Genomic DNA, 17,265 nt, shown 5'->3' with positions numbered 1-17,265 from the left:
ACAAGATCAAATCAGATAAAAAAGAATCAAACAGAACACTTGCATTATGAGATTTCAAATCACAGATAAACAACTTAAATTTTGATCAAACCCTAGGTGGGTAAAGTGTCAAATTTTATACCATAGATAGACAACGTAATTTTAGCTAAACTACGGGTGAATAAGTTGTAATTTGCCCTAAAAATTATATTTCTAACTTTCAATCTTATCCATAGATTACAATTGTACCTGATCTGAATTCATAAATTTTACTTTTTGTTTGCTTCTTGTATGTACCTTCAATGCTATTTTATGCAGCTACTATTTCTTCTTCTTTTTATTTTTTTTATTTGATGAATTTGCAACTTCAACACTTTTTTTTTTTTTTTCCTTCCTCACGATTTTCTTTCACTATTTATGTTTTCTTCTCTTTCACTATCTTATTTTTTTGCAACTCCATATATTTTTAGGGACATTATTGAAAATATAATTGGACCCCAATTCTTGATGATACTGTGAAAATAGTAAATATGCATTACCAATAAAAATTAAAAATTGACATTTTGATTTTCAAATATGTATCTTATTTTTTATATACGTCTATCATTTTTACCACTCTTATCATTTTGTACGTCTATATTATAGCAGGAAGGTTTCGTTGCATCTGGAACCAACCTTTCGACCTCAACATCTATTAAATTTCCTTTCGAATCCACGTATTGAATATTTTGAAAATAACTTGCTTTTCCATAGCCTTCATTTGGAAAATGGCCACTTCCCATTTGAGTTATTGTGTGAAGGCCCCCAGGTTTGGAGTTGTAAATCTCTCCACCCCAATCAAGTTCGGTAGCGCTACTCGCTAAAAATGTGAAGATAGATTGAGGCCAGTAGCCTACCAACTGATCATTCACTTTGAGCCACCAATTTTCATTGTTCTAAAGCATTTAAGGTTAAGAATTTCGTGAGCAATATGTAAGAAAGGCATGTGTATAGCAAGCATAATTTACAGAAAAGAATTTTTTGTCCACTACCTTGTATATAGTTACCCCTATGTCAACTTGCTTCGAGCTGTAGCTGGAAACATCTACTATAGGAGATCCAAGGACAATGTTCTTGTTTGTTTGCACAAAATCAGGACATTCAAGATTTTGGCAACCAGTTTTTTGGTAGCCATCGCCCTTAATAAGGATAGAATAAGTTAGTTCTCAGAAGAAGCTTACATGTAATTTTTACAAGAAATTATACACGGGGTAACTGTATATCTTGATTTGGCAAGCATGCAATTTATGACAGTAGATTGACGAAATTCCTGATGTAAGATTAAATTTTATCCTGAAAGGAAATAAGTAAACTTACAGTCCAATATATGAACAACTTTGCTTTTTGGTCAAAATCAACCTGGAATCATGAAATGTTCATTAAGTCATTATCCAAATACATGGTATTTATATCTCAAATCAAACTTTAAATGATTTTCTTATGTAGATTTGAATGCCAATAGAATCTAATCACCTCAAAGTTTAGATTTACACTCAAAAAATAAAATCTGATGTTTAATCTTTGTAAAGATATTCAGTAAATTAAACTTACTCTCCACCCAGCTTCCATAGTGTTTATTTGATCTTCTGGACCAGCTACAACTCATATTTGACCAATACTCATTTCTCCGTCATTAGATACAGTAGGTTTCCATATGTTAATTGATGCATGTGCTCCATAAAAGTTGCCACCATTAATATAAACTGTGGCATACTATTCCAAATTTCCAATATCGTTCGTATCAATATATATGTCAAGAAGAATAATTAATTTACAAAATGAAATTATTTTTTATTCAAGAATAAAAATAATTTTGCCTTTCAATGCGACATGAATATATGTAAAATATCAGTCTTTTATAAACGATACCTCATGATCACTTTGAATATCAATATCAAAACTATGATTAAGCTGTGTTCGACGTTGTTTCAAATGATGAATAGCATGAGGGTGTTGATATTCTTGTGATCGTCTAATGGGGATTGTTGCCTCAGGGCATTGTCCACTTTTATACCAACCTTGAAACAACACAGCTTGTGAGGAACTCGCTTTTAGATCACTTGGAATTGAACTAGGTTTCATCTGTTTAGCCAAAAATAAATCAATTATTAGTTTGAATTCACAGTTTTTGGCATTGAAAATACAAAGCAAAAATTAAATCAAAGAGCATTGAATTGTTGAGTTTAGTACTCTTTAGTGTTTCTATTTATTTCTTTATTTTTACAATTTCCCTCTCAAACTCATATATACTCACTCAAAAAAATTGAATGCTAACCTTTTTTCTTTAACCTTAAATATAGACTGGCTTTGTACTAGGATAATGGAAAAGGCATGATAAATTGTTTGTAATGTACAAATAAATGTACTGTACAATTCTTTCTAAAAATATTCTAAGACAAATATCTTAGCTTTTTAAAGATATATATATTGGGTTTATACTATTTTATGTATTGGTTCAAGAGGCCCGATTGTATTTCTCAACCTATATACATCGAACCCTAAACTTTAAAACCCTAGTAGAGTTGTAACACATACACATTAAATCAAAAAAATATAACTATCAAGGGCTTTATCCCATGAACCGTAAGGTCAAAAATCATATAATTCCCCTGCGTTCTTTCTCTATCATATGCTTCTGCTCTCCCTAGAATATTTTTGCAATATTTTCTCTTTCTTCTTTTGTTTTAACAAAACTAAAGATTTTTATATATTTTTGTTATTCGATGGAAGGGAAAATTCACTGGATTAGTTTAGTTTCTAGAACTTTCCCAAAAACAAATGAGTTTTGGTATAGTTATAGGTCCTGACATAAATAAAGGGCATATGGTTTAAAAGGTTACAGTTTTTCTTTCTCTTTTTTCAATCTAAGGTTTAAAAGGTTGTTGGTTACACATAGTTTAGATAAAGGCATCATTATTGATCATTTGGCTTACAGTACCTAACTTTCTTAAGTTGGACCTCAATAGCTTTGTTTTAATTTTTTCCCCCATTCATGGATATAATACCATTAGGCTAGAACCAGATCTTCTAGATTTCTAAGAATACTCTACCAAATAAATTTTCCTAAATCTTAATAATTATTTAATAATTTAATGGTCTAGATTTTGTCATTTCAGTATTCCACTAACAATAATCTTAATTGTTTTGTTTACAACATTATTTTATTATTTGAAGAGTATTGTTAGTGGACTACTAACATAGAAGAATCTAGATCTTTAAATCATAAAAGAGTGATTAGAATTTAAGAAAATATATTGGTAGAATACCTTAGAAAATCTTGATCTCATTAGGCTACCCTTGAAATGGCCCACCAAAGAAGGAGAAAAATTATAAAATTATGAGGTATTGGAAACAAAATAAATGAAATAGAAAAATCAATTTTTTGAAACCATAGTATACAGTTGGCAACAACTAAATAAACTTACCTGAATGGTGTGATTTTTAGAAGTGGATTATCAAAAGCAGGTTGTTGATAAAAATCGACACAGTCAATTATGTCACCATCCTCCCCCTAAAAAGTTTGCACTAGACCTTAGATAAGTCCAGAATTAAAATATACATATATAAGTATGAATTTTTTTTTTAATCAAGATAAAAATTAAGGAAGGAAAGCAAGAAGTATAACCTCAATGGTTTTGATTGTTCCTTTTTGCTTAACCAATTTCGTAGTCCCAATCCTTCTTTCATCAACAAATCTATCACTCAACACGTAAGACAAAGTTAGCAAGTAAAACATGAAACATTCTAGTTTATTGTTAATAAGGTTAGCCATAGAAAAACGAAGGTTGGAAAATTCGCTGTCTTTGTATAACTTTTCTAGATAGAATTTGCTACTTTCTACAGACAGTAAGATTCAAAAGTATTATGAAAATTAGAGATTGAAAGAATTACATACATACATACATATATATATATATATATATATATATATATAAAACTGTGAGTGTAATTAGCATACCTTTTCTAGTTTGATGAACAAATCTAACTTATGATTTCCTTAGTTTGGAGGTTGCCAAAAACAAAAGAAAAAGAAGAAGAAGAAGATAATGCAAAACATAATTTTTACACCTCATCCATACCAAATTCGGACTCTTTAGATTTAGTTATTAATAAAAGATGCAGAGAATTTTTAGGAAAAAAAATCTTTTCAATTTTACTATAGATTTTACATTTTAGTCAATAATATTTTATTGAAATTGTTATATAGGAAATAAAATAAAATTATTTATTGTTGAACACAATAAATAATAAAAATCAAATAAATCATTAAAACTTTTCTTATGTGGAAGATCAAATGCATACATTCAAATAAAGCCTTGATTAGGTGGAAAGGTAAAGAGTGACACTTGGTGTTAATTAGAAAATGATGATTGGAAGGCTAATAGACAAAATTCTCTTTGCATGCGCACACTCCATGCTCTCGCATATGACTTAGGTGTTGTTGTTTAAGTTTTTCTCTTAAACTTTAACCATATGGCTTCTTCTTCTTTTTTCTTTTTTCATGAGATGAAAGTGTATTTTTAGTTAAATACCGTTATATGGCTAAATTTTAAGAGATGAACCTAAAAAATAGCACTTAAATACTGTACTTAAGTTTTGCCCTATTTTAATTGAGTCATTGATTTTTGGTCTCATATATTTTCTATGATTATGGTATGTAAAATGAAGTGATAAGAAGATATAAATTAAGGTATGGGTGAGGATAAACTTTTTTTTTTTTTTCTTTTGAATAGATAGGTGCAGATAAATTAGTTGATAATATTTCTTGTCGAAGGTCAAGCAGATTAGGAATGTTCATCAATCCAATCTGCTAAGAGAGACCAAGCCGTTAAGGAAAGTCCACCAAAACGTGCAATCAGGAGATCTTAGTGCAACAACATCATAATTCAGGGGATGTTAGTATATTTTTTACGCAAAAATTAATTAGCAAACTTACAGTCCAATACATGAAAAACCTTCTGAATTTGTCGGGTGGTTTAACTTTCACCCTAACTTTGAAATTGAAAAAAAAAATTTTAATTGTTTTAAAAATAATTAAAAAAAATCATATGGTTATGTTGAAATAATTTTATTTCTATTTAATCTCCATGGGGGAGGATCTTACTAGCTGAAACTTATTTGCCATCCCGCTTCCACAATGTTTAAATCTTTTATTAGGACCTGATTCAAGTATCTGAGAAAAAAGGTATAAGCTACTAATTAAGAAATACGAAGAAAGACTGAAAGAAAGAGATATATAGAGAGATAAGGTTTAAGGAAAGTAAAAATCATAAATGGTCGTTTTTTAAGCTTTTATTTTTATTTTTAGAATAATGGCATGTGCTAATTAATAAGGAGAGAGAGAGAGAGAGAGAGAGAGATAAATAAGTTACAAAAAGATATTAATTGTTGTAATTATGGTATTAAGAAAGAGTATGTATCATCATTTTATGCTAGGAGAAAGTGACAAATGACATTATTACATGCATCCTCTAGTTTATTTTTATTTTTTTTATAGATAACATTTAGGCTATGCCACTATAACATCTACTGATAATTACTCTTTATTATCAGACTAAGATACTAGTTTAATTAAGTACATCAGAGAGGACAAAAAGGAGTTAATGGACTGAAACAGCTGAAGTGATTGCTCATATAGACCAAATTGAACCAAATTTTCTTTATAAAAAAATAAAAAATAAAAAAATGCCACAGATCAATATACTACCACGCGCGTCATGGATCTGGAAAGTTAAGAAATTGACAGGGGACATATAATGTTTTATCAGCACAACAAATAACTTTATGAACACCCCACCCCACCCCAAAGCCAATCTCAATTCTCACATTGATAATATCAACAACAAGAAGATCGTCGAAATCCTATCAAACCCAAATTCAAATCCAAACCCAAAAATTTCCAGACAAAGAGCTTGGATTCTGTTGATAACAGGACCATTTTATAATTTTTTTTTAATAATTATTAACTATTGTATCTGCATTTAATAATAATTATAGTGAAGCATTATTGAAGGAAATTAATGCCTGTACGGTACATGTACTGCCAAGTGTGATGCTACTATATAGTTTTTGTAGTTTTTTATTAATATTATTGGTTAAATTAACCATCTCTCCTTTAATTTTTTTTTTTTTTGGTTAATTATCAAGTATTCTACTATCAACTTTTTTTTTTTTTTTTTTAAATTATTCTACTATCAAAGGGATATTTTTGGTACTATTATTTTTTCTAATTTTAGTTATTATGTATTTAATGATAATTATTGAGCAAAATTATTGAAGGAAATTAATGGCTATATAATATAATAACACTAAATGTTTTTTGGTAGTTTTTTTTTTTTTTTTTTAATTATTAGCTCAATATTCTTTTGGAGATTTAAAAAGAAAAAAATTATTAGTCAACTAATGCATTTTTTTTTTTTTTTTTTGATAGGAACTAATGCATTTTCAACAAAGCATAAATATATATATGTGAATTCCAGTTAGCTCAACTGGAAAAATCTCTGATGGTTGTATAAAAGATCTGGAGTTCAATCCCAACCTACACCAAAAACTGATTGGTACCTTGTTCTGATAATAAAGAATTATTATCAGGAGCGAATGCCATAGGTTGTAACTCTCTCTCTCAAAAAAAAAAAAAAAAAAAAAAAAAAAAAACAAAGCATAAATATATATATATATATATATATATATATAAAAATGAAATATTTCAAATTCAATATTTCCAAAATTTCAGATGAGAATAGATAAAATTGAAATTGAAAAGTTATTTCTAATTTTTTAGAATAAATAAATTTACAATAAAACCACATGGGAATGTCACCAACATTTGTGATGACTCGAACAACAGCATAGCCCCTAATGTTTTAAAATAAATTAGAACTAAGGTAGTTTTTTTTTTTTTTTTTTTGGAAGGGAAAGCTAAGGTAGTTAGTTCCAGTAGCAAGAGTAATATATAATTCTAAGAAAAAATTGATATATTAATTCCTAATCATCATAGATTTTCATAATCAAAATAATCACATTCATAACCATATGTTGGGATTAAGCACAATTTATTACTGAGATAACCAAAATACCGACCACACATATGGGGAACCAATTAGCCACTTGTGACCAAGGTTTTCAGACCCGGACCGTTCATTAAACCGTAAAAGGAAGAGGTTCAAAGTTTTTGAGGTCGAACCGAGGTTGAACGGGGGTCGAACCGTGATGACATCATAATTAATTTAATAATTAATTAAAGCCTAAATATAGATATTAAATTTATAAAACTAGCAAAATTGACTATATATCTATATATGTGAGGGAAATTTAATGATTTTCAAGCATATATTTAATAATTAAATAAGAAAGTTAATAAAATAAAATAATAACCATGAAAACATTAAAATTTATGATTAATTTTTGAAGTAAATTTGAATATCTTTGAATGATTTTAATTATAATTTTTTTTATTCCTTGTAAGAGATGGATAATTTAATTAAGTAGAATAAAATTGCAAAAAAAAAAAAAAAATTGCTAAGGGGTTGGATCACACGGTTCTCACCGGTTCATGCGGTCCAACTCTGATTTTAGCGGTTCACAGAATTAACAAAAAATCCGGTTCTTTAGGCTTAAAAAACCGGTTTTCATCCCGGTTCTCGATTTTCACGGTCCAACCTCCCGGTCCGGTCCGGTTCTGAAAACTATGCTTGTGACTTGATTTGGAAATAACTAGAGAATGTACCACATGATACATATCAATCATAAATTATTTTGAAGATTTATGCCACACTACCCTGACAAAGAACAAAAAATATAAAATTATTAGGTATATGAAATGTATGAATGGCGGCAAAAAATAAAGTAATAATATTGACACATACATGATAAATGAATTTTTTTTTTTTTTTTTTAAAAAAAAAAAAACCTATGTATTAGCAATAAATAAATAAATTGTATGGTGTAATTTTTGAGAAGAAGATGACTGAAAGAAGATTGTTGATAAATGTTGACACAATCAATTATATCACCATCTTCCCCCTGCAAAGAAGAAGATTGTTGATAAATGTTGGAATTTTTTTATAAAAAAAAAAAAAATTATAACTATATATGAAAAATATTTTGAATCAAAATAAAAATTAAGGAAAGAAAGAAGTATTTGGTACTTATCATAACCTCAATTGTTTTGATTGCTCCTTTGTGTTTAACAAATTCTTTAGTTTTCATAGTCTCAATCCTTCTTCCAATAACAAATCTATCACTTAACCCGTAAGACAAAGTGAGAAACAAAACTATGCAACATTATAGTTTATTTTTTTATAATGTCAGCCATATAGAAACAAAGTTACAAAATTCTCTTATCTTTGAATAACTCTTCTGGGTTGAATTTGATTTAAACTGTTTACATAATCTAAGATACAAAAGTATTATGGAAACTAGGGATTGAAGGAATTATATATATATATATATATATATATATATATATATACATGGATATAGCAAACATGTATTACTTTCTATGGGAAGGATAAGAATTAAAAAAATTGCAGAAATAAGCAAATTCTAAATAGTTTCTAAGATGATCTAATTGTTATTGATAATTTTTTGAACTAAAACTCTGCAATATAGTACTTGGTTTGCTAATTTTCAAATATTACACATGGTTTTCTTTGGAAAAAAAATGTGGATTTACTTGTCATCAAGTACCTAAATCAAATACAGATTTGAGGAAATTCTAGAAAGATATATGAGAATAAAATGTTACGTGCTAAGAGCTATTTACACATGGATATAGCCTCCACTTAGGATTTACACATGTATTACTTTCTATGGGAAGTAATAAAGCAAACATGTCTAAATCTTTGTGTGTGTGTGTAATTAGCTTACTTTTTATGCTTCAATAAACAAAAACTAACTTATAATTTCCTTAGCTATGAGGTTGTATAAAACAAAAGGGTAATTTTTAGTGTAAACATCTTTTCCACTTTAGTTTAGATTTAATTGTTGATAAGAGATAGTATTATCTATTATTGGTCTCATGTATTTTCTAGGATAATAGTACTATGTAAAATAAAGTCATAAAAAGGTAAACATCAAGATTCCAACAAGATTCTGACTACGAGGGCTGGATTAAAAATATAAAAATGAAATATAGTTTGAAAAATATAATTAATTAGTCGCTAACTCGTGCGATACAGGGGAAAACTATATATTTAATATTTGTTTGTTAGATATGAATGTTTTGCAAAAGTAACTTTGTAAGAAGATTTAAACAATTTTTTGTTTCTTCCCCTCTAATTGTACATTAAAATTCTAATCTAAAAGATTCTTATCCTCAATATGAAACATTAAAAAAAATGTTTCAATAGATGCAATGTTTTAAACATTATGATTAACTTAACATTTCTAGTATAATTCTCCCAAACATGTAATTTTCCAAGTAGTAACAGCTTCATCATCACCTTCAACAACATGAGCAATCACATCCCGTACCCTAAGATCCAATGTCAAAAGCGTTTTCCCTAGGGCCAGATGTAGCGGTAGCATAACTTTTAGTATACATTATAATAACAATATAGCGAGACTATTCAACAACCAAAACAATAAAAACCAATACAAAAGATTTGTAAATAGTGTACGTCAATTGCAAAATCACTAATCAAAGTATGTGAATCGATCGGATCCTAAACAGCAGCAACACTGCTGTATCTACTATTTATATAAAGAAAGCAATACAAAATCTCACAAATAAATATGGAACAATTTTGAAGTTGGTTAGATACTTTATTCAAATATTATGAATGCTAATATATATATATATATATAAAAGCTTTTAAACCACAGTTTTAGTTAACAGAACAAAAAATGGACTAAATTCACAAAACAAAAATAATGTTTCTTCCTTTTAAGACAAAACCAAAGAAAAAACCTAAAAAATAGAAACCTAACAATTAATAAAGGAATGAATATAAGTTTTTGTTTAACAATTGCATAAACAATTGATTAAATTTCACGCAACAGTGCTTTTCTAAATTTCAGGAATAATGATTGTTCCTTTGTTTAATTGACTAAAATTCAGGAATAATTATAAAATAAAAGTTGAATATAAAAACAGTACCTTACGCTAATTTTGTAATTCCCTTTTTGGTCGTTCATTTGTTCCTTTATTCCATTGATCCTTCCTTCCAATTTTTGTAATTCTTTTGTAGAATTTTTCTTCCAGCAAAGAGGAGGAGGCCTATAGATGGTTAGAGAATGCATTAGGTTTAGGGTTTTTGTGTGGAGAGAGATTTGGGCATAATAGAGATTTAGAGAGAATGGATAGCTGTGTTTGAAACTTGAAAGAGATAATTGAAGAAGACGGAGATGACAGAAATGGAGTGATAGAAGAAGAAGGAGATGGCAATGTCTACGTTTTAAAGAGTCCATTTTATTTTTTATCATTTTTTTTTTAATGAAAGTTGAATTTGTTTTTGGGGGAAAAGAGAATAGGGGTTTGTTTTTTATTTTATTTTACTTTTTTTAAAATATTGGTTAGATAATATTAATTATAATATTTATTTAAGTAATGCTAATGTGTAAAATTGTGAAGAGGTCAACAAAGAGTCAAATACTTCGATTATATATTTATATATATAGATTAATGCAAATATTAATATAAATCAATTATAAAGTAAAATTTAATTACAGTAATTTACTTACACATGAAGAGAAAAGGTGTTCCTAAAGCAAACTAAATTTAGAGAATGTGAATGCAAAAAATAAAAATAAAAATAAATAAATAAATAAAGCACAAAAGGAGAAATTAGGTTTTCTATATATATATATATATATATATATATATATATATAGTAACACGTGAGTGTTTCAAGGGACTGTAAGACAAAGGGACAAAAAAAAGAAATTGCAATACACGTGTAAAAGCAAAATAAAGAAGGATTTTTCTTTAGTCATGGGCCACACACAACCATAAGAATTAAGGTTTTGTTTTAGTGAGACTTTCTCAGCAACCACAAAAAGGTTTAGCATCTGAGAGCGAGTAAAGATCTCAGGTGAGTTTGTGTTAATTATTAGAGTAGAGATAATTTGTATTTTATGTTAACTTAAGTTTTGGATATACACATGATAAGGTATTATAATCGATTTTATTATAGTGATTTTTTTTTTAATAAGTTGGTTCAATTGTTTTTCCCTTAAAAGGAGAAAAAGTTCTTACAAAACTCTTGTTGTTCTTAAGTTTGATAAGTTTGTTTATATATTAGTTTGAGATCTTAATTGAGTAATTTTAGTCACAACATTTTTTGGGATTTGTTAAAATGTACTAACACCCCCGGCCCTAAACTTTGATAGTCAATGATATATATTGATTGGTTTGCCATTTTCCTTGGCCACAACCTATCTCTTGGTGATGTCAATCGCTGTTATTTGATACTGGTATCTCATTGAGATACAATATAGGTGCAACTTATTATCTCATGTGAATTTTTAATGCACATTCTAAATATGTTGAGATAGATATTCATTTCTTCGTCGTATGGTTGTCACAAACCACTTAACGACGACGTTTTTTGGATCTATGAATTTCTGGTTTTACTATTGGTAGTCAAGATTCTAAAACTGTGAAGATATATTACTTGCTATTAAAAATCCGTCTCTAGGAAAATGGTCCTTGGGCTTGGATCTATGTGTGAGTGTGATGACTCTTCCTGATTCTGAATTAAACTAAAATAGGTCCTCCCCAATTGACCTACTGGCTCTTTCTCTAAGACTTTTACAATATCCCAATGTCTGGTCTTGCGAAGTTGGAACCATCAATGATCATAGTCAATGTTCTAATAATATAAATTCAAGTATTTATGCACAAAACTAAAAGTGGCATGTAAATCAGCTAATTAAACTTACTGCAAACACACACAAAAAAAAAAAAAAAAAAAGGAAGGGGGGGGGGGGGGGGGGGTGCTTTGAAACAATAAAGATTAAAGACTTGATAAATCAGCATGCTTATTCCTCCCTGTGGAACACAGGACTTTGCTCGTCTTACCTAAAAGCTGCTTTTGTTATTTGAATTTTAGGTTCATCATTAATATTTTATAGAGATGATAATTATATTTTTAAAGGGAAAATTATGTTCAAATTTATTATCATTTCTATAAATAGTTGATGATGATTCTAAAATTCATATAAAAAAAATAGTAATCATCATTTTTAGTATAGTGCACACATTTAAGAATTTAATAGAGAGTGACCTTATATATGGCTAGAGTTATATTGTATTGTTTTCCATTGAAGATAACACTCTGATATGAGTAGTCCTTTTAGGGCACAGGTAAATGATACATATTGCAAATACTTTTCTTGCATAATGAGAAAAGTATTTTACAACTTATTCAATAACCACAAAACATTATGCATTTTTTGAAATCCAACTTTTCAGGGATATTATTGAAAATGTATTGGACTACAGCTCTTGGTAATACTACGAAAATAGTAAACACGCATTACAAATTTAAGAAAATTGACATTTTTATATCTCAAATATGTGTCTTATTTATTTCTATAATAAGATTTTGTTTTTTCTCCCTTGCTATCATGGACATTTATCTGCAGAATAGCCAGGACCCCCGAAATAAAAATTGGTTCCACTGCTCTTATCACTTTGTATCTGTATATCATAGCAGGAAGGTTTCGCCGCATCTTTACCCAGCTTCCCCGGCTCAACATCTTTATAACTGCCTGTTGAATCCATGTATTGAATATGTCGAAAATAACCTGCTTTTCCATAGCCTTCACTTGGAAAATGGCCACTTCCCATTTGAGTTTTTGTGTGACGGCCTCCTGCTTTTGCGTTGTAAATCTCTCCACCGTAATCAAGTCGAGCAGCACCATTCTTTAAATATTTGTAGATGGATATAGGCCAGTATCCTATCTCCTGATCATTCACTTTGAGCCACCAACTGTCTTTGCTCTAAAGCATTGAAGGAAAAGAATTTCGTGAGCAAAATGTAAGAAAGGCGTGTGCATAGCGAGCACAATTTACAAAAAGAATATGTTTTGTCCATTACCTTGTATATGGCTACCCCTATGTCGACTTGCTTCGAGCCGTAGACGGAAAAATCTAAAGCAGATCCAATGGCAAAGTTCTTGTTTGTTTGCACAAAACCAGGACAATCAAGATTTTCGCAACCCGTTTTTTGGTAGTTATCGCTCTTCATTAATAAGGATAGAATAAGTTAGTTTTCAAGAGAAACTTACATAGAATTTTTACAAGAAATTATACATGGTAGGGGTAATTAAATATCTTGATTTGGCAAGCATGCAATTGATGAGAATAGGTTGGCGAAATTCCTAATGTAATTTTAAATTTTATCTTGAAAGAAATAAGCAAACTTACAGTCCAATATATGAAGAACTTTGATTTTTGGTCAGAATCAACCTGGAATCATGAAATGTTCATCAATTCATTATCCAAATACATGGCATATATATCTTAAATCAAACTTTATATGATATTCTTGTGTAGACTTGAATGCCAATAGAATCTAATCCTCTCAAAGTTTAGACTAAACACTCAAAAAATAAAATCTAAATATTAATTAGTTGATGTTTAATCTTTGTAAAGATACTTACTCTCCATCCAGCTTCCAAAGTGTTTATTTCTTGCTCTGGACCATTTACAAGCCATATTTGACCAATGCTCATTTCTCCACTACCCTCTACAGTTGGTTTCCATACGTTTATTGTTGCATGCGATCCTAAAAAATTCCCTCCTCCTCCAAAATATGCTACGGCATACTATTGCAATATCATTCATATCAATATATATATGTCTGGAAAAATAATTAATTTACAGAAAGAAATAAATATATACAAGACTAAAAAGAATTTTGTATTTCAATGCTACATGAATACCTCATGATCACTCAGATTATCACCATCATCGCTATCCAAGCTTTGCTTAAGCTGTGTTCGACTACGTTTGAGATGACGCAAAGCAGGAAGGTGTTGATTTTTTGGTACTCGTAAAATGGGGATTGTTGCCTCGGGGCATTGTCCACATTTATGCCAACCTTGAATTAGCTTAACTGGTGAGGAATTCGCTTTTAGATCACTTGGAATTGAACTAGGTTCCATCTGATTAGTCAAAAGTAAATCAATTATTAGTTTGAATTCTCAATTGTGGCATTGAAAAGGCAAAGCAAGAATTAAATCCTAGAGCATTGAATTGTTGAGTTTAGTACTCTTTATTGTTTTTATTCATTTATTTATTTTATAATTTCCCCCTCAAAGCTTATATAAACTTAATAAATAAATAAATAAAGGAATACTAACCCTTTTTTAACCTTGAATATAGACTGACTTGTTGTACAAATGCATGTACTATACAATAGTTTTTTTTTTTTTTAGGGTGGACTATACAATAGTTCATTCGAAAAGTATTCCAAAATGAATATTTAAGCTTGTTAAAGATATATATATTGGGTTAATATTATTTTATGAATTAGCTCAAGAGACTTGATTGTATTTCTCGACCCTCATGTACATTGAATCCTAAACTTTACACTCTTATATAGAGCCTAGTAGAGTCATAACACATATTGTATTAATATCAAAGATATAGTTGTCAAGAGTTTTATTTCATGAATGTAAACCATAAGGCTGAACCATATAACTCCTTGTTTTCTTTCTTTTATATGCTTCCACTCTCACTACATTCTCTTTGCAATGTCTTCTATTTCTTTTTTATTTTTGACAAAGCTAAATATTTTTCTTTATTTATTTTTTTTTTAGTCAAAGGAAGGGCGAATTCACTAGATTAGTTGAGAAAATCAGTTTCTGGACTCAACTTTCCCAAAAACTCAATGGGGTTTGGTACGGTAACATAGGTCCTGACAAAAAAATAAAGGGCTTATGATTTAAAAAGTTATTTTTATTTTTATTATTTTCTTTTTTTCAATGAAAGGGCTAAAAGGTTACTGGTTTTTAGATCAACGAATCTTTATTGATCGTCAGGCTTACTGTACCTAACATTCTTGAGGTGGACCTCAATAGTTTTTTATAAAATAAATACCATTAGGGCCACCCTTGAAATGGCCCACCAAAGAAGAAGAAAAATTATAAAATTATGAGGTATATGAAAAGAATGAAATAGAAATTTCAATTATAAAAACCTCTATATAATGTTAGCAATAACTAAATTAACTACCTGTATGGTGTGATTTTTTAGAAGTGGATGATCAAAAGCAGGTTGTTGATATAAATGGACGCAGTCAATTATCTCACCATCCTTCCCCTGAAAAATTTTCACTAGACCTTAGATATGTTCAGAATTAATTAAAAAAAAAAAACGTATATAAGTATGAAAAAAACATCTTAAATCAAGATAAAAGTCAAGGAAGGAAAGCAAGAACTATTACCTCAATGGTTTTGATTGTTCCTTTGGGCTTAACCAATTTGGTAGTTCCTATCCTTCTTCCATCAACAAATCTGTCACTTAGCACGTAAGAAAAAGTTAGCAAGAAAAGCATTAAACATTGTAGTTTATTGTTAACAATGTTAGCCATAGAGAAAGGAAGGTTGAAAAACTCTCTATGGTTGAAAAAAATCTTCGGGATACAATTTCCTCCTGTCTACAGAGTCACAGTAGTAAGATTCAAACTATTATGGAAGCTAGAGATTGAAAGAACTATATATATATATTTGTGAGAGTAAATAGCTTACCTTTTCCACTTTGATAAAAAATCCAACTCATAATTTCCTTAGTTAGGATGTTGCCAAAAACAAATAGATAAGTTTAAGGAATGATGCCTTTTCAACATTAGTTTATTTTAAGTCATTAATAAGAGATGAAGAGAATTTTTAGGAAAAAACATCTTTTGAATTTCAATTTAGATTTACACTAGGTCTATTTCAGTAATAATCTTTTCTAAAAATGAGTCATTTTTCAAAAAGTATTTTATAAAAAATTATCTCATTTTCCTATATTTACTAGTAACCTTAAATAAGTTTTTAAAAAAAATCTCCTAACATTCCTTCTTTAGTTTGCTGTGAGATAAAGTTGTTTTTCAAAAAAATTTGTAGGAAAAAATCTCTAAAAATAAGCATTTTTTTGTTAACTAAAGATAGTTTTTTTTTCGACTCAATTTTTTTGATGTTACCAAATTCTAGAAAACACAAAAAACTATTTTTACACAATATTTTCCATCAAAACAAACACTGAAAAACATAAAAAAACTATTTATTAATAAGAGATGCAAATGCAATTATCTATTACTAACCGATGTCCTAAGTGAAATGTAACTACATTCACTACTTCTGAAAAAATTTGCATTCTTACACAAAGGAAAATCCAACGGGTCAAGAGAGGCCAATTGACCCTAACCCCACCAAAACTTATATCAATGTTTATTTAAGATTCAAAAGTTACAAAAGAAAAATAAGGATAGAACACAGAGAAAATAAGAAACCTAACACTATTTTTTGTACTTACATAAGTTCGGCCTAAACCTACGGATTTGGGCTCAAGTATGTTATATTAAACCTATAATTCAATCACATATGTGTCTATTGATTGATTGATTGGTTAATCGCCTCACGTATTTTCTGCGATTATGGTAATAGGTAAAAAGACAATATAATTAAAAATATATAACGGTAAGATAGCCTAGTTCATATATTTCTTGTTGAAGATCAGGCAGATAAAGAAAGTTCATCAACCCAATCAGCGAGAGACCAAGCCATTGAGGAAAGTCATAAAACCAAATAGCAGTCATTTACCCGTGCAATCAGCATAATCAAATAAAAAAAGAAGGAAGTTAACAAAGCTTTGTAACTTAATTTTATTGTTTGCAATTAAAGTTCTGGTTCTCAAAAAATATATATATACAGAAGGAAAGTAACAAAGCTTTGTGGTATATCAGGTGATCTTAGTGCAACAACCTTAAAATTCGGGGATGTTATACATTGTTAGTACATTTTACGCAAGGATTATTTAGCAAACATACAGTCGGTGGATCAATCTAGAACAATGAATTGATTTGTATATCAAAATCTTTAATTTTTACCGTAACTTTTTAAAAAATATATATATAATATAGAAATTCTATTCTAACCTAATTAAAGTGTATATTTGTGGAAGCTCATTCCTGAATACTTGAATCCTAATAAGATCCCCACGACCCATGACCCACTACCCACAAGCACTTATATTTGTAAAGTAACAATCGTGTCAAGTAACTTTGAAATTGAAAAAATTTATTATGTAAAAAA

General features: G+C 29.0%; 1 protein-coding gene across 1 annotated transcript; it reads right to left on the bottom strand.

Moving 5' to 3' along the window:
• Positions 1 to 12,504: 12,504 nt before the first annotated feature.
• Positions 12,505 to 15,649, bottom strand: LOC115993028. Its single transcript, XM_031117294.1, has 7 exons — positions 15,414 to 15,649; positions 15,203 to 15,289; positions 13,909 to 14,130; positions 13,627 to 13,791; positions 13,391 to 13,432; positions 13,062 to 13,205; positions 12,505 to 12,964 (listed from the first exon to the last, which is right to left on the bottom strand). The coding sequence occupies exons 1-7, from the start codon at positions 15,558 to 15,560 to the stop codon at positions 12,587 to 12,589; spliced, it is 1,185 nt and encodes a 394-aa protein (XP_030973154.1). The 5' UTR covers positions 15,561 to 15,649; the 3' UTR covers positions 12,505 to 12,586.
• Between the last annotated feature and the right edge of the window lie 1,616 nt (positions 15,650 to 17,265).

The sequence above is a fragment of the Quercus lobata genome, chromosome 5, assembly GCF_001633185.2.
Source record: "Quercus lobata isolate SW786 chromosome 5, ValleyOak3.0 Primary Assembly, whole genome shotgun sequence".
NCBI classification, from domain to species: domain Eukaryota; kingdom Viridiplantae; phylum Streptophyta; class Magnoliopsida; order Fagales; family Fagaceae; genus Quercus; species Quercus lobata.
The sequence above is the reverse complement of the archived record's forward strand: the minus strand, read 5'-3'. Positions and strand labels throughout refer to the sequence as shown.